We start from the raw sequence: 22,366 nt of genomic DNA on the forward strand, positions 1-22,366 counted from the left end.
AGAGAGAGAGAGAGAGAGAGAGAGAGAGAGAGAGAGAGAGAGAGAGAAAATGACAAAATGTTGGATCACTATAGAATTATAAGGCAACTAATTGGAGTTACAGAAATTGGCAATTTCCTCTTGGAAGTGAACTACAATTTTCCAAGCAAATGACACATCATCAGGATACTTCCTAGTTTTATTATTAGTTCCAACTATGAATATTTAAATGAAGGCCAAACTGTTAAGGGCTCAACAGAAGGCGTGGCATATTTTGTTTTGTAAAATAAAAAAGGAAGAATGAATTATGTTTATTAATAATGTATTACAATTGGTATATAAACAAAATGAGTTAAAGAGTGTCCCCATTCTGGACAAAAGTTCCTTTAGTTCCAACAAACTTTAGAGTAGTCAGTTACATTCCTTCCCAAAATTCTACCTACAACCCTACAGCCTCATCAGGTTTGAAGTCACAGGCAGAGGGACTCTGGAGAAGCTTAGGTGTGGTAAGCAGCGTGGGATGACAGCACAGTGTTGGCTTCTCTGATAAGTTCTCAACTAGTCAAGGCAGAGGTCACAGACACCTTTCCTATAACAAACACACATTCAGCTGATCTTGCCAGAGCAAGCCCTAAACTACTTTAAAATATTTTTAAATTAAAAATATGTGTGTGTGTGTGTATGTATGTATGTACACAATTTGTAGGAATCCTTTCTCTCCTCCACCATGTGAGTTGGGGAGTCAAGCTCAGATTGCCAGGGTTGGCAGCAGTGCCTTCACCTGCTGAGCCTGTCATGATGCCAAAAGACACATTTCAAGGAACTTTAGTCGAATACCCACTCAGTACATGTCCAAGGAATCTTAGTCAAAAATCGACTCAGGACATGTCAAGATAAGACTCCTTCCCTGACTGTTCTGGTCATCTCTATGTTCATCTTCAGGGTCATCTAGTTTGGGACTTTAAGTTTCTCTGATGCTTTACTGACACTACTTTCATAGCTCATCTTCAGCTCTACCTGTAAGGACCAGAATTTTGTCTTAAACATTTCTTCTGAACTCTGTGACCAAGCCCCATTTTGTGTGTGTGTGTGCAACATACACACATATATACACACATTTATATATACATACATATACATATATACACACATACATATGTATTACTGGGCAATGATCCTAGTCTTCACCACTAGTACTTATTAAAACCCTTCCCATTTGGCAACTGCATCATGGATTAATCATTCTGAGTGCTTTCTACCTATCAGCTCCTAGTAAATAGCTGCAAATTGTGATTACTTTTTATATCAAAGTTTAAAACTGTGGAGCTGAAGAAACTGACAGAGAAAGGCTGGGCCTCATCCAGGGCCCACACATCGAGGAGTCTTAGACACATGTAGCTTCTCTGGTTCTTCTCTTGGATCACTGGTTATTTCCTCTGCACTCACAGGCAGAGGCACTGGATTTACAGCATAAATCACTTCAGAGAGGGAGCTTTGCCTACGGTTGACTGTTTAGCATGAGGCTAACATGTAAATAGTCAGGTAATAAATGCTATGGCTGCTTTGAGTAAAGATCCCTGGTCCTGGTCCAGACCTGAAGTCTCCTAATTATAAAAGCGTATGGAAGTTACTTCCTGTTCTCAGTTTTAGCTCTCTCCTTGTCTTACAGGATATTAATGAGATGACTTCTTTTATAGCATTTAGACTCCTCACTGTGAAAATGTTTCTTCCTGCCTCTCTACCGCTCCTCTTTTTCCTGCTTCTGCTCCCTCTCCCTCCTTTCTACAGGCAGAGGAGAAAGGCAGTCAGCTTCATTCTTTGGATGGATGATGCCTTGGTTTGAGGAGCTGACAGTTGCTTTTCATCTACTGATTTGGTCATTTGATTTCACCTCCAGGTCAATTCATGGGAGGTCACTATACAGCACTGGTGACTCAGAAGTGACTGAAGGCAAACCAGTATAAGCTAAGCACAATAACAGAAGTGCTTTTTCTTTTTTTTTTTTTTGTATTGGATATTTTATTTACATTTCATATGTTGTCCCCTTACCCCATCCCCCACCCACCCGGGAACCCCCTATCCCCTTACCCCTCCTCCTTCTTCTCTGTGGATGTAACCCCTACCTACCCCCCCACTCCCACTTTCCCACCCTCAAAATTCCCACCCCCTGGGGCGACCAGCCTTCATGAGGTCAAGGATCTCATCTTCCATCTATGCCCAGCAGGGCCCTCCACTCTTACATATTCAGCTGAAGCCCTGGATCCCTCCCTAAGTGCTCCCAGGCTGGTGGTTTAGACCCTGGGAACTGTGGTTGGTTGGTATTATTGCTCTCCTCATGGGGCCACAAACCCTTTCAGCTCCTTCAGTCCTCACTCTAACTCCTCCATTGAGAACCCCATGATCAGTTCAATGGCTAGTTGTGAGCATCTGCCTCTGAATATGTCAGACTCTTGAAGGCCTCTGAGGAGACATCCATATCAGGCTCTTATCAGCATGCACTTCCTGACTTCCACATCAGCATCTACCTTTGGTGACTGCACATGGGATGGATACTCATGTGGAAAGGTCTTCAAATGGCCCCTTCTTCAGTTTCTGTCCCTCACTTTGTCTCCATATTTGCTCCCTTGATTATTTTGTTGCTCCTTCTAAGAAGGACCGAATCACCCCCACTTGGTCTTCCTTCTTTATGAGCTTCATGTGGCCTGTGAGTTGCATCTTGGGCATTTCAAGGTTCTGGGCTAATATCCAATAATCAGTGAGTGAATACCATGTGTGTTCTTTTGTGATTGGCTTACTTCACTCAGGATGATGATTTCTAGTTCCATCCATTTACCTAGGAAACTCTCCAATTCATTGTTTTTAATAGCTGACAGAAGTGCTTTTTCAATAATGCAAAGTCTGGTTGAATAATTCTCATTTGAATAATTCTTATTTCCTGCTTTAATGAAGGGGTGGGGTAGGGCTTACAAATAGAGGCTTAAAATTCATCCTGCAGCTGAGACTTCTGGCCTTCAGCCAATAACTATTAGGAGCTAGAATGAGACCCAGGGATTAGGACTCCCAATAAGGATTCAGTTAGGTGGCAGGTGAGCTAAGAGGTGGGAGAGCATTGGTTGCTACTTTGGGCTCTTGATGGAGTCCACACAGAATCTTTCATCTGAACATTTCCTTTTAGGGGGTATCATAATTTATCTTCAAGTGGATTATTACATTTTCTCAGGGCAGTCAGGAGGGTGCATCATATTCACAAAGAAGGAACATCTGAGTATTCTTAGTAGTCTCAGCACTTTATGATTTTCTTAAGCACAGAAAAAAAATCAAATATTGTGTGCTCATCTTTAAAGAGTAGAAGATAAAAGAATGGACTTTGATTTTCTTCACCGTTTTTTTTAGACTGTAGGAAAAAAGCAAGGAAAACATGTACACACATGTCAAGAACGTAAAATGCTCTTGGAACCTCCAGGCTGCCGTCTGTGACACACACCAGTCCTGTTTGTGCTTGCTGCACAGCCTGACATGATGATTTTTATTTCTATACCAGACACTGGGTAAGTTTGACACTGTAAATCAAATGCCACTTTAAATCCAGAGACAATACAGTATTATTTTCCCTCAAATGCTGTTTGTGCTTAGCAAGAGAGCTTTGTACCTTGTTTGGACACAGTATTCCAACATCAATTTCATTCCACCTTTGGGGAAATATATATGAGGTACTTAGCACATGTGTCTGGTAAACAGAACTATAAAGCAAATCATCAAGTCTCAGATCCAGGAATGAAGAATTCTCATCCAAATAGAAACAACTTCACTTGAATGAATGAAGAAAATGTGTTGCATATATACGATGGAATTTTAGTCAGCCATAATGAAGAATGAAACTGTGTTCCTTGAAGGTGAATGTGTGGAAGTGGGTAGCATCATACTAAGCAAATTAAGCCAGTCTCACAGCAATACCCATTACTTTAAGGTCCTAGAAATGTGGGGTATTCATATCACCTCTCACTGCTGTAGTGGTAGACGTAGTCAAGCACGCAGGGGAACGCTCTGCCATTATGTGCACTCCATCAGCTATAACTGTTCCACTGACTTCCCAGATACCATAGACAGGCTTCCAATCGGAAACAGTGAGTAGTGGAAACTAAAGAAAGAAGGAAGACAGAATATAGAAGCCCACCCTTAATTGAGCTAGCTATTGTTAAATGGGTCGGGGCTAAGTTTTCTCTTATATGTTGAGTTTACAACAAATACAAGGCATGGATGTTAAAAAGGAGACTTTTAAGGGTGAGGAAGGGGAAGAGGTGGAGAACAAAAGAGGGCAATGCCATTGGGAAGGGTGCATAGGATTGAAGTATAAATGCATGTACAGAAATGTCACAACTCAACCTATTGCTTTGTTCATATCTACCAAGCAAAGATGGCTGCAGTAGATATTGAGAACATAAAGTGATGGATTTCCAGTGTGCATAGAGATACATACAAAAGATAGAATAGGCACAAAGGAGAGGGGCTGGGGAAGACTCAGAAACATGTCTTAGATGAGAATTAATGAGTATCTGAGTGACTATCACAGAGAACTGACAAGAGTAGACCTCGCCTGAAAAAAGAATGGCCTACTAATGATGATGTGCAAAGGAACCCCTGGCATCCATCCTCCCCAACTCCATATGAAGGAGGATTGGTGAGAAGCTATGCAGAGGGAGCAGAGCACAGAGGAATGGTGGAAAGAATCAGAAGATGCTATCAGTTACAAATGGCCCCATAGGTGTTTACTTCTGTTGAAGAAAGAAGTGACGGGCGAGGGGCTCTCTCTGTTTTCCTATAGAATCATGTACATGGTTCAGAAACCATATCCTTTTATCAGAGTACTTGGAGTTTAAGTCCTGGGGAAGAATTCTGAATCTGACAGAAGCGCTGCACAATCTACTCTAAAAGTCTGGGCACATTTGTCTCCTTATTGTGAGATGACACAAAGCTGTAAGTAACAAGAATGAGATTAAAGGTAAATGGGTGAGGGCTTATTCCCAGGACTTTTCCACCCTCTGAAGATTTAAAATAGGAAGGTCGGTGTGGGCGGGGCTGCAGTGTGGGCAGGGTGGCACAGGAGTACTGCTTCAGGCAGACACCTGCAGATGCAGCTTAGAGAGCACAGCTGTGCATGACACAATGAGGCTGGAATATCAAAGGTGACCTTAGGGACATAACCACATACAGAGCAAGCAGCCATAGAGGGGACTGAATTCTCCAAAATTCTCAGAATTCAGAATCCTCTCAGCAGCTAGAGCCTACTAGGCTCTGTCCCAGGAGCTGGGTAAACAACCAGGAGTGAGACCCAGCAGTGACCTGGCCATGACAAAAGTATATGTTAAGTATACCATATGTTAAGTACCTTAGAGAACCATTTATGAGAGACCTAAGCCTTCCCTATCACTCTCAAGTCCTAAAGACACTTTGACACAGCAACCTCAACAAAGACATACAAAGAAAATTGAGTTTTCTAAATATTACTAATCAGATGATTTTGAGTTTTATTATGACATATAAATGCAATACACACACATATAGTATAAAATCTGACTTTAAATTTATACTTAAGGGCTATCAGCACTTTGGAATTTGTACTGAAATGGACATTTACATGTGTTTGGATAACATATTTGCAACAAATATAGTTAACACTGGAGGTAGAGGGACTGTCCAGAAAGATGGTATTTCCTATGAGCCACACTGATGTATTCTCAGCCTCATGGGGTCGTGATAATTTAATGAAGAAAATCTTTATTCATAACAAAATGGTTGCCTTAAAATTGTTTTTGATAAATGTTAATTTACTTTTTGATAAATGTTAGTTGTATTCTTATTACATTTCAGAGACAACACAAGCCAGGGTGGGATTCTTTCGTTGCCAAATGTGGACCTTGCCTATTACTGAGAAGAGAAAAGCAGTTCGCTTAGATTTTGGGGTCACTTTGAGTAGGGGAAAACTTTCTTTAACAAAGCAGTTATCCCCCTGAGTACTAATCATACCTCTGCGTAGGTATATGCAATGGTTCTGACTTCTCCTATGGCAGGCTTGCCGGTCAGGAGTTAATGACCATGAATAAAGAGTGACTGGGTTTATTACACACATTGAACTAATGCTCCACGTTTACTAAAGTGTTAATTCTTTGTGGGAACTGAGCACAAGCCTGTTAGAGAGGGGAATAATTCACTGTGGGGACTGTTCAAGAAAAAAACATTCACCCCCTCTTCCTCTAGCAAAAAAAGCTCAACTCTCAGTTTCAAAGAGAAACTGAGGGAAAAATCTGTACAAAATATTCGTGAAGTTGTAAAACCATCAAAGACAGGTGACATCCTTTTGCTTCTTTTCCTTCTGGAGAGCCCTGGCTTTTCCTGACAAAGCTTGTGATGAGCTGCACAGCAAACCAGTGGTCGTCATCCAAAGTTCCCATATTTGTCAATGATGGAAACCATGTAATTCCTATGGCTAGCAAAGGGGATGCTTCCCATAACTTCCTCAGTGGTACCTGAGTATATCAGTTGTCCTTGGTGAATAGAAACATAATTATTGCTACACCCCAACCACCCCAGGTCATGATGCATTTTCAATAGTTTGGAGTCTTAGCCCTTGATAGCGTCTTTGTGAAGCCTATTAAGTTATGATCAGTAGGTACATAGATAGAAAATTTAGAGTAAGTTATACATGGATAGTTTTGACTTGACTCTATGTTATGACTCAGTAGGTTAGTAGAGTTCATCTTCAATAAAGCAAGTTTACCCCTTTACACAAATGGATGCTGATGGGAGACCTGGGGACCCAGTACTGGATTTGCTGACTGCCCAGAAGCAACAGCTCATATGTTGAGAATGGCAAATTCCAAGGAAACCTATGAGTGTGTCATAGCATGCACAATATACATAAATAAATTAAAACACAGTACAAGGGCAATATGACTATTTTTACTTGCTGGGACTCTGTAATTACTATCATGAGGAGGCTATATGACTGAAAAGTTAGTTCTGACTCTTTTTCCTCCTTGTACCAGAGATTCAGGCTTTGGCAGAGGGAGCCCCTCTGGTCCAGAGGATGGCTCCAGGCCCCCTGCCATGAGTCAGGTTCACTGAATCCTTATAGTGAATCAGTGTTTACACATGAATGACTCCCAAAGTAGAAATGAGTTTGAGCCAAGTTTTCTGAATAATACCGAATATTGTTAATTAGTAGTAGAAAAAAAGTGTAACAATGGTTCATGCTCTCATCTGATAAAACTGTAACTTGATATTCATAGAACTACAAATTATACTTCTATTTATATTATTTTAGTTTTAGCTTTACTAATTGAATGGGTTGAATCCTGTTATTGTGTAGGACCCTGCTATGTTCCCGCTAGCTCTAGGAGCTTGGTGAGTTGTCTTCTTCCTAAAGGTCAGTTTTTTTTTTTTCATCTGAAATGGGCCCATTAACTGTGTTTAACTCACAGTTATTGTAAATAGGAAATAAACAATACTTATGAAGATAATCTTTAGAAGGGCAGGTGTGGGGAAAATTTAAAAAAGGCCGCCACAGCGGCGCAAGCTTGCGCCACCGTGGCGGGTCCCACATCTGGGAAGAAGATCCTACGGTTCCAGCGGCCTGAGGGCCTTGGCGACGGCGGGCCCCAGTAACACGAGGAAGTCCTTGGTTCTAAAAAGGTTTATTGACATGACGGATAATAGATGGATCTAGGCGTACCCCCCCAAAAACTCAGGGCTGTCCCGAGTTATATAGGGAGGGAGAAAGGGGGAGGATTAGGGGAGGATCTGGGGGGAGGAATGTTTAATTTGCTCTGCCCTCTGGCCTTCATTAGTATGTAAATCTCTAAGGCCTGAGGCCTATCGCCTGAGTGACTCTATGGAGATCTGTGACTGTTTTTCAGGATCTTAGGTGATGGGAGGGACCGAACTCCTGCCGGTTCTCATGAGGAATTCCACAGAGAATCTCGGGGTTCTAAGTACCTGCTCAACCATGACCCAGGATACCCTTATGCAGTCCCACAGGCAGGAAATGGAGTTAAGTGAAAAAGATCTTGCTTATGAGCATGACCTTGGGCTTGATCTTCTGGAGTGAAAAAGAAAAAATAATACTCCCTCTACAAAAAAAAAAAAGGCAGTTAAGAGATGTTCAGCATGTGGGAAGTCCTTTCCCTGCAAGTATAGGTCAAAACTAGGCTTTATGCAAAGGAGTATAGGAAGAAGTGGGGGCAACCTCCCTTTCCTTTCCATTCTTGTAAAGGGGACATAAACCTATGGGGTGAGTATTGCTAAGAGCCTGGTTGCTGTAGTAGTGTTTGTGGGATGTTTGTGATGCATGTGGATGTAGGTGGAGGTGGGAAAAATATACATGAATGCCTCTAGAATCGTCACATAGTCTCTCTTTTATTATGGTTCTCATTTTAATATATGATGTGACAATGAAAGATATTGGTCACTCTGATATCAAGTCTTTCTACTATACCAGTGTGTGTGTGTGTGTGTGTGTGGCACATATATTTTTATCATGCTCAGTGGCATCTCTGAGAACCTTGTTGAAATATAACACTGAACCACCATCCCCAAAGAATCTGACTTCACCGTCCAGAGTTGAGTCTAGGCATCTTCATTTTTAATACAAGCCTTGGCTGATTTTGTGGCCGTTGCAGGTTACTTTACTGTCCCTGATCAGCTAGTGGATATTTTGTGGTTACTTTTCTCATAGCCTCACTGTGGACCTCGGTCAAGCTGTCTCCATTGCCCCCTTCTGTCACTGGAATGGACTCTTGGTCTATTCATGACCTGGTTCATGACTCCTTTGCCTTCTCTTCTGACACCCCAGCCTTTGTGCTGAAATGACACCAGTCATCTTTGGCTTTTGTAGAGACACAGAGCCATGTCCTGTCTTATACATTACCATTTCCACCTATACAATTCTTTTGCATCTGGTTATTTTTGCTGTTCCTTTGATACTCATTTTGGCCACTCTTTCTTCTGAGCTCCAAAAGAGGCTTAAGTATTTCTGGACTGAGTTCAGATAGTACCCTGTGCTTACCTCTCATGCCGGGATTACTCAATTCTGGTCATTACTCACACATAGAATGATTCATGATCCCCCAAGGTAGGCACCATGTCTTATTGATAAATGTACTTCAATTCCCTACGTCACTCCCTGGCTCTAGGTATAGCTTCAAGATGGAATTGAAAAGCTTAAAAATATCTTGAGAAGCAACAGCATGAGAAAGGGATACAGCACAATTAACAAATGTGTCTTTGATGTTTTAACTTAGCCTACTATCACCAGCTAAATCAAAGCTTAATCAAGCTAATGAAAGTAACGTTGAATATTAAACACTTAAATTTTTCACAATTTTTAAATTTTTTCTCTTTCCTTGGGGATGAAGTTGACCAAATACATTCAAATGCCAACATACGTAATTGCAAAATAGGGATGAAAATATAATTGAGAGTTACATAAGTGAAATTTAGTATAAAATATGTACACATGTGTGTAGTAGCTAGTATTTTTCAGTTATATATTGTATTACATTTGGAATATAAGGTTTCAGATTAAGTTTGGTGTTTCGATAGCAATATTTTTATATTCAAGACAGAGATCTATAGAACAACGCATATGCAGAAAAATACATTAGAAGCATTACTTATTCTTAATGCCATTCCATTGATCTGTCTGGAGAAGAAACTCCCCACCCTGTTGAGCTGCCTGCAGGGTGTGGAGTGAACTCCAGTTTTCCAGATTTTGCAAACAGCCATCATGCTAGGATGGGCTTCTAGTGATATAGCTGCCTTTAGGTCATTTCTCTCCTACATATTACTCCTCACCCACACTCCTGTAAGATACTCCGACAGAACTTACTGGCTCACCAAGCTGGGCTTTGGTGGTAACCTTACATTGGTCTTTCACTGGTTTCCTATCTGGGTGAGTAGATATTTATTCATGGCTTCTAAAGAATAGTGTCACCCAACACTCTCTGAGAGCCACCTAGAGAAGCCATTTCCACTTCTTTATAAGATAATTATCTGTATGCTACTTGGGAAGGTCTCAGTTGACAGAGGTGCTTGAGGTTTAGAAAAATGTGATTATCATGTTCGAAAAGAGCATGACTTAGCAACACTACTCAGGCGGAGAGGTGACACTGGAAACCTTCCTCTTTGTGCTTATGTAAGATGGTATTTCTGGTTAATCTATATTGCATCCTGGGAAAGAAGAGAATGAAAGATACCAGAGCCAGGAATGCCATTTACGAAGCTTCTAGAAGGCCTAGGATGGAGAAGCGATGATAACCACCTAAAAAAGGCTTTTTTCTCATTTTTTTTAACTTTGAGAAAAATCTTGTCTTTCTGTATGTCCACAAGGTAATATGACTGATGACTTTTCTTTCATACCCTCTTCCTGAATCTCTAGTCCATCTAAATGACATTTGAGCTGTTTTCCTGGCTACTCTACAGATTGGCTCCATGAAGGCCTATAGATCTATTTTGCAGGAGTGTGTGTATGTGGGGGGAGGCAGTCATAATTCATCTCTGAAAAGGTTACTTAAAACCTGTGACAAAAATCAATTCCTCTAACTCATGCTGGTAAAGCAAATATAATTCCCATTTTGCTAACAGAACCATTGAATTGCTTTTATGATAAACGGTACAATCCCCAGCAACCAGCAATTTTGGGCTACATGAGAAGTTCCAAGAATCAATACAGTAGAATGGTTTTTCAGTGCTGACACTAGTTTGATTCAGGGACACTGCTGTCACTGCCTTCTTTGAGCATCATTCTGCCTGTTCTTCCTCTCTTGGGATCCAAGGCCTTGCAAAAAGGCAACTGTTATCAGGAAGCACAAGGACAGACATTCACAGATGCTAATCCTCTTTGATTATTTCTTAGACACTATTTTCGTTTTCTTTTTTCTCTTGCTTTTTAGTTCAGATTTTCAGAGTTCCATATCTAGGATACTGCCACTTTCGCAAAGTCTTTCCATCATCTACCTCCAAACTGCCCTCCCCGTGCCCTCTGGGTTGCTCCTTTCCCGTCACGTAACCACAGTCCATGGAGTAATCAGCATGCGTCATGCAGACAACATGCTAAGTGCTGAGGCATTAATAAACACAGGTTCATATCTTTGTCTAGAAGACCTCACAGCACAGTCAAGCAAACACTGTAATACAGGTACACTCGGCACAAGCTCAGAAAAAAACTACTAGGTCTGCTTTGGTCACCGCCCCCACAATTGTTCATTTTCAAGAGGATGAAGTACAAGCTTCCCAAAAGATTTAAGTTATCAGAACTATCTTTCTCCGTGTGGGCCCTTTTATTCTCCCCTTAATAAAGTGTCTTTATTAGTGAAGCAAATGCACTTTATTTCCTGCCTGGCCTGTGGCCTGCTCCTACCTGCCTCCCACGTGTTATAAATTCCACTGATCCCTTTAAGGCTGGCAACTCAAATTCTCTGAGTTTGTAAGTCAGAATTTCGTTTCCTTTGTCCTTATGAGTAAGATCTCTGGTCTTTCCTGGGTTGTGGTGCTGTGACTTCCTTCCTGTAGACATCAATTCTCTCCCTGAGAACATCTGCTTCTCTGGGCCAGCTGTTAGAGTGTAGACTTACTTCTCTATATTATCTCACACTGTGTGATGACTGACGAACCATGTTACCCAATACCCATGCCCTCATTTTATTCTCCCAGGCTACTGTAGTGCGAGGATGTAGCCCTTAGCTTACTTTAGAGAAACACAGAGAAGGAAGAAAAGTTTCCCTCTTTCTAGGTTTAAATGTCTTCTTGAGTTAGTTTTTGACAAAGCTAAACTGAATTCAGTTTTCTTCTTCATTTTTCTTACTGTGTAAGTGTGACATGTCTCAATGGGACATGCTACAGTAAACAAATAATGAGCTTTGGGATCAGCCAGGCATAAGTTAGATTTACTTTTCTAAAACTCACTTTAAATCTACAAAGAAGTAAATGATTTCCTCTGGAATTATATAGTGGTGTTTAAAAAAAAATATGGAAACTGGATTGTTACTACTTAGACTCCCACTACTTTGTGTGTATGTAGCTTCAAGTAGGAGACAAGGTGTGTTCACATGTGGCAGCCAGATGTCTGCTCATGTCCCATCCCCCTTTTTTTTTTGTGAACCAGTAAATTTTATTGGGCTTATTTACAGAAATAAGGTGAGAGATTACTTACTGGAGCAGAAATGGGTCAAAGACAGCGGAATCACCAAAGCCCATGACAGCATATGTGACGGTTCACCAAAACTGAGGATCTAGAAAAGACTGTACAGCCTGCATACAGATCAAGTCAGAGGCTGTCTCTTCTCAATTACTCTGCTATATCAACCTCTTCCAAGCATCGCCCCTTTTATGGTACACTCCAGGATCCACAGCCCAGGGAAGAGTGCAGCCATTGCAGTCAGGATTTCCTACCGAAGCCTACCACCATGTTTTCTGAGACAGAAATTCCACTTTGCTCTTATGAAAAATGATGTAAGATGAGTTATCACATACTGCATGCGAGTGCTCACTCTCACCTAGAGTTTGCCTCCTAGGCTAGACAGGCTGAGTACTAGGGATTTACTTGCTTCTGCTTCTTGAGCTCAGGGATTACAAACACTTGTTACCATGCCAGGTTTTCATATGGATTTTGGAGATTCAGCCCTGATTTTCGTGGTGATGTGATAAGCACTATACCAATTGAGGTGTCTCCACAGCAGCTCCCTACATGTTTAAGAGCACCCACCTACCCTCTTCCCGCTATCCCAGAAGGAAGGGAAGTAGAAGTAGCTACCATTTCCATTCTAGTTTATACCTTAGGAGAGGTTTATGGTGCAAGTGGGACGATTGTGCACAGACACACTTACTGCACCTTGCTGACACTCTTCAGTAAGGATACAGACACTGCTCTGCATCCTAGCCTACATGCATTTCCCTTCTCTGGTTATAGGGATTTAAAAACTCACAAGAACAACAAAGCCCAGTATGTAATCATTCTGTCCAATGCAGTGCAGCTTGCCGTTGAAACTTACTCGTTTTTAAAGACGTCTCAACAAGTAACAGAATGACAGGTTAGGAAAGTAAAAAAATGTTCCAAGAACAATGAAAGAAATTAAGGTGTGACGTTTATATGAAGTTTACAGAGAAGATTATCTGAATGAGACTCAAAAGGAACTTCACAGACATTCCTAGGTGGAACTTAACTACCCTAAGACTGGTAGTCCTGAGGTGGCTCTCAATAGCCTCATCCTAACAGATGACTGTTTGCAGCATAGTGTTCAAGATGGGCTGGAATTATCCATGCCATCACTATAATAGCCCATTCCTCTACACATTCAGACATAGAATTGAAAAGTGCAGCATGGGAAAGCAGCATATAGGTACTTGCAGAGGTCAGAACTTCAAGTTCCATCTGAACTTTTATATGAGCCTTGTCATCTTCCCTGTCATTCCCCTTTGCTGCAACTGCCACTGTAACCTCCTTGGTCTCCTGTGCCCTACTGACTTGATTCTCCTTTAAGTCCACTGTCATGTGTATGTTTTTGCCCATATGATTAAACTAGAAGATCCTGTTCAAATATCTCCTCCTTTTTTAACCCTGCATTCTCTCTGTGATTGTTAATATTTATGATCAACTTGACATGATTTAAAATCACCAGGAAGGCAATCCTTGAGGTATAATTGTGAGGGATTATTCATATTAGGGTAGTCTTTGGGCAAGACTGTGAGGGATTATTGTAATTAATGGAGATGGGAAAACCTGCCTACAATGGGCATCACCTCTCCCTAGGCTGGGATCTTGAAGTGTATGAAAAGTGGAAAGTTACTGAGCACGAGCTTTCATCTTGCTTTGCTTCCTGAATGCAGAGTTAATGTGACCAGCCACCTCAAGCTTCAGCCATCATAGGCTGTTGCTGTAACAGTCTATGTGACTCTAAATATGCCTTTCCTCCATTAAGTTGTTTTTGTCTGGGTATTTTATCCCAGCTACAGAAAAATAATTAAGACATTGACCCAGGCATAAACAACTCAGCAGTGGAAAAGACATGTTAGGTTGTTAAAATGACCAATTTTTAAAAATTGGATATTTTATTTATTTACATGTCAGATGCCTTCCCCCAGTTCCCCTCCCTAAAAACCCCCTATCCCATCCCTCCTCCTTTTTGCTTTTATACCATTTTAATTACATGCAAGTATTAAGGTCAGTTCTAGGTTGAAGAACTAGCAATACAATAGATGCAAATAGTCAAGGAACAAGCAAGACAATAAACACAAATAGTCAAAGAACATGCAAAGCAATAAACAAAATTCTGTGATCACTCCCATGATAACTATTTCTAAGGGCTTATCAGGATTACCAAAATATCTGAGCCTAATTCCCTGTCCTAGAATCTGACATTGGCCAAGGACAAGGAAATGAGCTGCTTGACAGGAACATGACTTTGGCCAAGGACAAGAAAGTAGGCTTCAGACAGGAATCAGACATTAGGCTAGAACAAAGAAGTAGTTTCAGGCAGGAATCTAGATCTTAGGCTAGAACAAGGAAGTAGGCTTCAGGCATGAAAATGACAGATTTTAAACCTGACTCTTGTACCTTCCTTACTAATGGTGTGATCTTGGACAAAATTAGGCAGTCTTGCAAAGGCTAAGTCTACTGATTTTTAAACAGAATGCTACAGTTTGCAAAAGTTATGGGATGATCCCTGTGCTGCTGTACAATTATTTTGTTGACTCTTATTGTCTTTGTGAACTCACTGAGAGGTCTTGCCCTTGTTGGTTGTGTCACAAGGTACCTTAGACAATACCTCATGCTTTGTAGCAGTTAATGTCACTATAGTCAGTATCCAGATCTGGAAAAGTGACTCAAGCATTAACAAGCCAGTTAAAGTTTAAATTCTTGTATGAAGTGTTCACTGGTCATCCCTAGGCCGTGCAAGTCCATAGCCTGTATCTGACACAGGTAGATATTCAATTAAAGTTCTCTGCTATGTACCATCTGTATGAAGAAAAGAAATAGGACATCTACTATTACATTCTCATCATGAATCAATAAAAATTTCTACTATTTTGGAAGCTGTAGAGATGGCTCAGTGGTTAAGAGCACTGGCTGATCTTCCAGAAGATCAATTCCCAGCACCACATGGCAGCTCACAACTGTCTATAACTCCAGTCCTAGAGGATCTGACATACATGTGGGTAAAACACCAATATACATATAATAAAAAGTAAAAAAAAAGAATCACTAAAAATTTTTTCTACCATTTTTGTATTGAAGTGGTGGTTGTTTTAAAGGACTCTATACCATGATGTCATAGACCCTCATTTTTAAGAATAACGCCACATGTACAGATGAATTTCTATTTCACCTAAACATTTTTGGGCAAAGTAAAATACTATGTTACTGGGCTTCTCAAGGATGCTTCTAGATAATATATAAAGGACAACATTGTAGCTTGGTTAACCAAAGCCTTGACAAATGACCTACTCTGTTTTCACAGTGACACCTGTTGCCCATAACCCTTAGTATCTACCCTCTCCCCACCAAGCCACAATTGAAAGAAAAAAAAGCAAAGAATGTGAAGAGAAAAAGAATGGGAGGCAAAAAACTAAAGAATGGGATTTGAAAAGGTAGGAGGAGTTATTTCACAACACTGCAACAAGACATTAGTATGGTCCTCAGTGGGGAGGTGAGAGAAATTTAACATGGCACTGAAGAGGAAAGCTGGAATGAGCAAGGGGAGGGGTTTGGTGAATGCCCTTACCACTAAGTGACATTTGCAGAGCATCAGTGTGTCCTCAGCAGTTCCCTGTGAGGATCCTGCTTACAGCAGCAGGAGAACCTGAGAATCTTAGTATCAATGGGGCCTAGGAAAAACCTGACTGGTATGAACAAGAGTGTTGAGTCTCCAGACTAATGGGCCTAGGAGTGACCAGAGAACTCGAATTGCCTTTTTGACAACTATACTTTTAAATGACAGTAAAGTTACATCCAATGTCATCCTGAAGGGTAACAGAATTAAACTCCTTATTCTCTGAGTGGAAAACAGAGAGACCTGCCTTTGACTCTCCTCTTCTTTGATAATTCTATCACTATGTTAGAGATTCTGGCCAGAAGAATTAAGTAAGAAAAAAAAAAAAAAAGAAAAGTAAAGTCATCCACATTGAAGGGGAAAAATAAAATTCTTCTTTTGCATAGGATGTATCTTCTATATAAGAAATTTTGAGAAATTCACTGAAACTGTCCAAACTACAGATATTATAGGATATAAGATCTACATGAAGTGATAACAATATTTCTGTACATTTGCCATAAATGATCTTAAATGACATTAAGCAAACAATTTACATGCAAAGAAATACTATTGGAACCTGGTGCCTCTCCATGAACAAAACTAACTCAAAATTGGTTAACACTTTAACATAAGAGTTACAACTATAACCTCCCTACAAGAAAATACAACATAAACCTTTATGACCTTGGATTAGGCAATGTTTCTTAGACATTGCAATAGAAAGCAACAAAAGAAAAATAAATTGGAAAAACATCAAAACCAAAAAGTTTTGTATCTCAGAGAACACTGTCAAGAGAATAGGATGAAAACAGAGAAACTGAAGAAAAAAAAAAGTGTTCGGAAAGCATTTATCTAAAAAGTCTTTGAAGACAGAGTACATGGGTGGTGAGACAGCTGAGTAGTTAAAGTGCTTGGATAAAAGCAAGAAGACCAGAGCCCAGATAGTCAGAGACTATGTAAATGCTTGTTGGGTATGGTTGCCTGCCTGTAATTCTAGCCTTGAATGGCAGAGACAAAATCCTCAGATCAAGCAGCCTAGCAAGACTAGTGGTATTGGTGAGTTATAGGTTCATTGGAAGACACTGGTGAAAGAACAACAGCAAGAGATTTCTAACATTAATCAGACACACTTATCCTTATATACACCCTGCCACATCGCCAGTGCCCCCATCTAGACAATAGACACATACACATGAAAAAGTGAAGAAAAAGGTTTTACACCCCCCCCTCCCCCGGTATATGAAGATACTTTGGAATCCAGTAACAATAACATCAGGAAAATTCCAACTTAAAAATAGACTGAATCTGAGTAGACATCTCTCAGAAAAGATAGGCCAGTAAGTACATGAAACAAACTCACGAGCTCCACTGATACACAAATCAAAATCACAGTAACATACAGCTTCATATGGACCAAGATAGATGTACTTTTTAAAGACACATAATAACAAGTATTGTTCAGCATGTGAGGAAATCGTAACACACATACACTGATGATAGAAATGTGAAATGTAGCCACTGTATAAAACCATCTGGCAGTTCCTAAAATGTGCAGTGCAGAGCCATCAAACTGCTGAAGGGGTCCGAGATTTTACTGCACTATGTAATCAATGAAAATAAAAACATGTCCATATCAAAATCTTAATATAAACATTCACGGTAGCGTTATTCACAGTAACTAAAAAGTGGAAATACCACAGATGTCTATCAACTGATGACTGGATATGCTAAATGTGGTATGTCTGTACAATAGAATTTTATACACCAAAAAGGAAATGAAGTACTTATTCATTCACGCAACAGCACAAATGCAACTTGAAAAAATAATGTGGTATGGAGTCACAAGTCATAAAGGAGCATATTCCATTTATATGAATTAATGAATTATTTACTGGCATATCTATAAGACACAAAACAGGTTATTGACTATGGTTAGGTAGGGAAGGGAGGCTGGGGCATGGGCTGCTGAGCTCTAAATTTAAGTGGGAAAGTTAAATGATAGTTGAAGTATATGCCATTAAATCTGGGATCGAGAAGAAATGTACTTATGAGTGTTAACTGTGGTAGGATTTTGTTGTTGATTCTTTCCTATGTCTGTCACAACATTCTACATATTCACTTAAATGAAATTCCATGTCTATATTTCTGTGACTACAGTCTTAACTGCATAATGTGTTTCAAACTAGATACATTTTCAGTTGAGCCAATACTTTTGATGAAATAAGACCTTTTAGAACATTTATAGAAAACACCTAAACTACATTTTCTCATCCTCATTATAGTCAACATATCAGTTTAGTTATCACTGGCTTTGTCCCCAGTAATTAATATATTTATAATAAACCCACTTTATTAAAAATGACATGACTTTTAGCAGCACATTTATGACAGTTCTCTTTTGTCTAGTGGTGCTATTATTCCTTTGCTATAAAAAGCCCGAATGTTAATTATTACTAAATCTAAGGCACCTGAGAGAACAGAATGTCTCCATCAATTTGTACCTACCCCTTTGGAATCAATCACGCCAGGTTTTGCATTGAACTTCACTGTCTTCAATCGGGCACGCTCCTTTCTTTCCACCCTAATCAAAAAACAAAAACCAGTCAATTAAGTGACAAGACATTTATAATTAAGTTCCTTTTAAGTAAAGAGCACTTCTTCCTTTCATCTGTACGATGCAAATAAAATTTGGTCTAAAATGGTCTACTTCCTTTGGTAAAAGTTAAAAAAAAAAAACAAAACCCAAAAAAACCAAACCAACCAACCAAACAAACAAAAAAACCTTAGTAAAAAGTGTTTAAAGTTCTAATGTGTCCCTAGAAATTTTTGTCTTACATGCACTGAGAGTATTTGGAAGTAACAGAGATAAAAAAATTATTGACACGCTTAATGACTCAACCAGAATCTATTTTAGGAAATCACAGCCCAGGAAAACCAATACTTAGAGTAGAAACAAATGAACCTTTCCTGTTCCTTACTACTGTTCCAGTAAAGAGCATCATTACAGTTAGCTCCCCTTGCTAACCACTACGTTACATGTAATCTAGAAGGTTCCTTTAAAGAGTCTAATGTCCGTCTGTCATTTCTGTAACATCATTGTCTTATCTTCCACTAAATGAGCATTTGCCATGTTGTTAACCAAGGCTATAGGAACAAAGAAAAAAAAAATAATGTATGGTTGTAACAGGCATTTATCACGATAGGCTCTTAGGAAGAACAGAAAGCCAGACAAATACTTCTAACAGTCTCAGTGTGTGTGTGTGTGTGTGTGTGTGTGTGTGTGTGTGTGTGTGTGTGTGTATGTAGTGTTGCTGTGGCTCTCTGAAGGAAATATCAACAAATTTGAAACTAAAAGGATGAGAAAGAGATTGTCAGTAGGATAAAGTTAGCCTGTATTCCAGTTCCTAACTAGCTAGATGCCTGAAGGTTAGTGCCATGAATCCGTACAGGATGAGGCAAGGCTAGTGGAATTGTAGGGTTCTGTAGAGCGTTGGGCCAGGTGTGTCGCCCAAGGAAGAAGAACAATGAATTCAAGGTCACCACCAGATATACAAATTCAAGGCTAGCCTGATATTCATATATGAAATACAAAAATCACATGAAATCACAAAATAACTCAGAAAAAATATAGCTGGGGAGATAGCTCTGTTGATAAAGTACTTGTCATTTGAGCTGAAGCACCTGAGTTTGAAGCCTTTGTAAAAGGACAGGTATAGTGTGGAAGTTAGGGCATGAGTTTATAATCCTAGAAGAGACAGAGATAGGTGGATTCCATTCCTAGGGCATACTGGCTAGTTCGTTCAGCCTGCTTTGTGAATTCTAGTCCAGTGAGAGACCTGCCTTAAAAAGGGAGCATACATAAGAAATGACACCCATGCATTTGTGGACACATCCAGCCATGCACCTATGTGCATCCACATAAACATGAATTTCTCTTTTTCTCCCATTGAGCCACTCAAGGAATTGTGTAGTAATAACAAAGCATACACGAGGAAGGTGGTATAAGCAACCAGAGACTTTAAAGAGTTCTTTTTATTTATGTGTATACGTATGCATGTACATGAAGTTATGCTCCTCTGTATTTGGGGGCTTGTAGAAGCTGGAAGAGGGTATTGGGTTCCCCAGAGTTGGACATTTGTGAGATGCTGGATTTGGGTACCTGAACCCTGATCCTCTGAAAAACAGCAAATTCTCTCAATTATTGGGTTACCTCTCTAGCTCTTCAAAGGAGTAACCTAAGAAAAGGATCCTGGTGCAGTGGAGAACAATTCTGGAAGGGAAGGAAAAAGAGGAGTCTGGGCTCTGCTGAGAAGCTGCTGCCATAAACTAGGCAATAGCAATACAGAATAGGAAAGAATGACTGGGAGGAGAAAAGAAGGGCTTAAGGAACACCAGAAAGAAAAACTTGACCTGTTTCCATTCGAAGGTATAGTTAAGAAACAGGAATCTAAACATTTCCTTGAGTTTTTCAAGTCTGTACAGGAAATCATTGTTTTTATTTCCTGCTATGCACAACACTGAATTTTATCTCTTTATAAGTTACATCTTGACTTCCTTCTTTAAAACATTTTATAATTAATATGCAAGGCACATGTAACTGTAGAATATTATCGCAGGTCCTCAGTGGATGATCATTGAACAAAAATACTATTTGGTAGGCTGCTGTAATATGAGTTTGTTTAAATTTGGCTAGCTTTAATCCCATCTTTTTTCTTTTCAGGGAAAGAAAAGAGCAAGTGAGAGAAAAATAATCCTGAATCTATAGAAACTTAATGGTTTATGAAGTCGAAGCTATTCTTAGCTCTGTAATTAACAGCAGGCCACTTCCTAACCGAGAGCTCTTTTGTGTTTCCAACTGCAACACTGAATATCTGGGTTTCTATAGTTACAGGGTAAAGTTTCAGAATACATTTATTTCAGTGGCAGTGTAGAATATTTGAGTGAAAAGAACTGAACAAAAATGTTCACATCTAACATCAGCTATTAACGCAATATATTCCATGTAGAGAAGCCAGTGCTGAGAGTATCTCCCTGAATCCATCCAACACCTAAGAGCTGGGAGGCTTAAGATAAACTGCCAAGGGGAAGAAGCTCATTGAGAAGAGGCCTGGATCAGAGTCCCTTAGTGAGTGTCTTTCCCCCAAGAATTCAGGTAATTCTTATTAACCTCTTTAGATTTTCCTAAAACAGTTGTTAGAGCCTTTAGCTTTATTCTGGCTTCTTTGCATTAATTCTGCTAATTATGGGGACCACTGATTCATTCCACTCTGACAAAAATGATTGCAGTATATAGAAAATACATAGTTAATTGATTAGAGACTGTAAATAAATTCTGCATAAACTCACACAGAACCCACAAGCATACATAACACAAGGCTCAGGGCAGTGTTCTGACCTGAGAATTATTTGGGCAGAACAGTTATATTTCCCCATAGACTTCTGAGGTTTACTCTTCTGATTGAGTGATCTTACTAGTCTCACAAGTACTCCCAGATTCCCCACTTCCCCACTCACCAGATCCCCCACTTCCCCACTCACCAGATCCCCCACTTCCCCACTCACCAAAACCCACACTTCCCCACTCACCAAAACCCACACTTCCCCACTCACCAAAACCCACACTTCCCCACTCACCAGATCCCCCCCTTCCCCACTCACCAAAACCCACACTTCCCCACTCACCAAAACCCATACTTCCCCACTCACCAAAACCCACACTTCCCTACTCACCAAAACCCACACTTCCCCACTCACCAAAACCCACACTTTTCTCTTATTAGAAAATAAATAAAGACAAACCAGAATAGGACCAAGCAAATAAGCAGAAACCCTTAACACAAGTAAGAGAGAGAGGAAAAAAAGAGACAATGCTAATTTATTAAGGAGACATTGCTTGGGTTCTCTGTGGAGGAGATTAGAACATCTTCTTTCTTACTTGAGTGGGAAGTATTGTAAGTGATGGGAATATAAATGATGGCTAAAGGTTTAATATGCAACTACTAATGGTTCTCATTCTTATTTGTATCATCTTGCTTGGTCCTTTGATAACCCAGCAATGTAAGTCCTGTCAACCTCATTTCGTGGCTGTCAAAGCTGAGGTTTGATGAATGGCAGACAAGAAGGTGATGGGAACAGTTTGCTCTTGCTCCCTTTAACAGCTGACACTACTGTCTGCCCATAACCATGCTTTTGGGGAAACAGAACTCAAAGACTTGTTTTGCCTACTTTACTCATTGGAAATTTTCAACAAATACGAGGGTTTGGATGAGTAATACAGAGTTGAAAAGCCAATATATAAACACTAGAGGCCTAGGCTAAATTCCCCACACACACTATGTCCCATTCCCCTTATATCCATTGTCAAAATATTTTGAATTATATGAATTATATACAACCAGACCTAAGCATATAACCAGTTAAGGAAGCAACATACCATGACAGGCTGGCCTCATATTCAGAATAAAATTGCTTTAGACACTGAAAACAGTTTAACTAAATGCTCCTTTGCTTGCATAGCATAGCATAGCATAGCATAGCATAGCATAGCATAGCATAGCATAGCATAGCATAGCATAGCATAGCAT

The 22,366-nt window shown here is 40.0% G+C and overlaps 1 protein-coding gene across 5 annotated transcripts in view; it reads right to left on the minus strand.

The window, feature by feature from the left end:
* Positions 1 to 22,366, minus strand: part of Dlg2 (discs large MAGUK scaffold protein 2) — a 1,293,772-nt gene that overhangs the window by 44,352 nt on the left and 1,227,054 nt on the right. For all 5 annotated transcript variants that reach the window (XM_028770581.1, XM_028770583.1, XM_028770580.1 and 2 more), the window contains one exon: positions 18,288 to 18,363. In XM_028770581.1, coding sequence (XP_028626414.1) covers positions 18,288 to 18,363 — 76 coding nt within the window. The remainder of the gene's footprint in view (positions 1 to 18,287; positions 18,364 to 22,366) is intronic.

The sequence above is a fragment of the Grammomys surdaster genome, unplaced genomic scaffold (assembly GCF_004785775.1).
Source record: "Grammomys surdaster isolate TR1022 unplaced genomic scaffold, NIH_TR_1.0 203, whole genome shotgun sequence".
Taxonomy (NCBI): Eukaryota; Metazoa; Chordata; class Mammalia; order Rodentia; family Muridae; genus Grammomys; species Grammomys surdaster.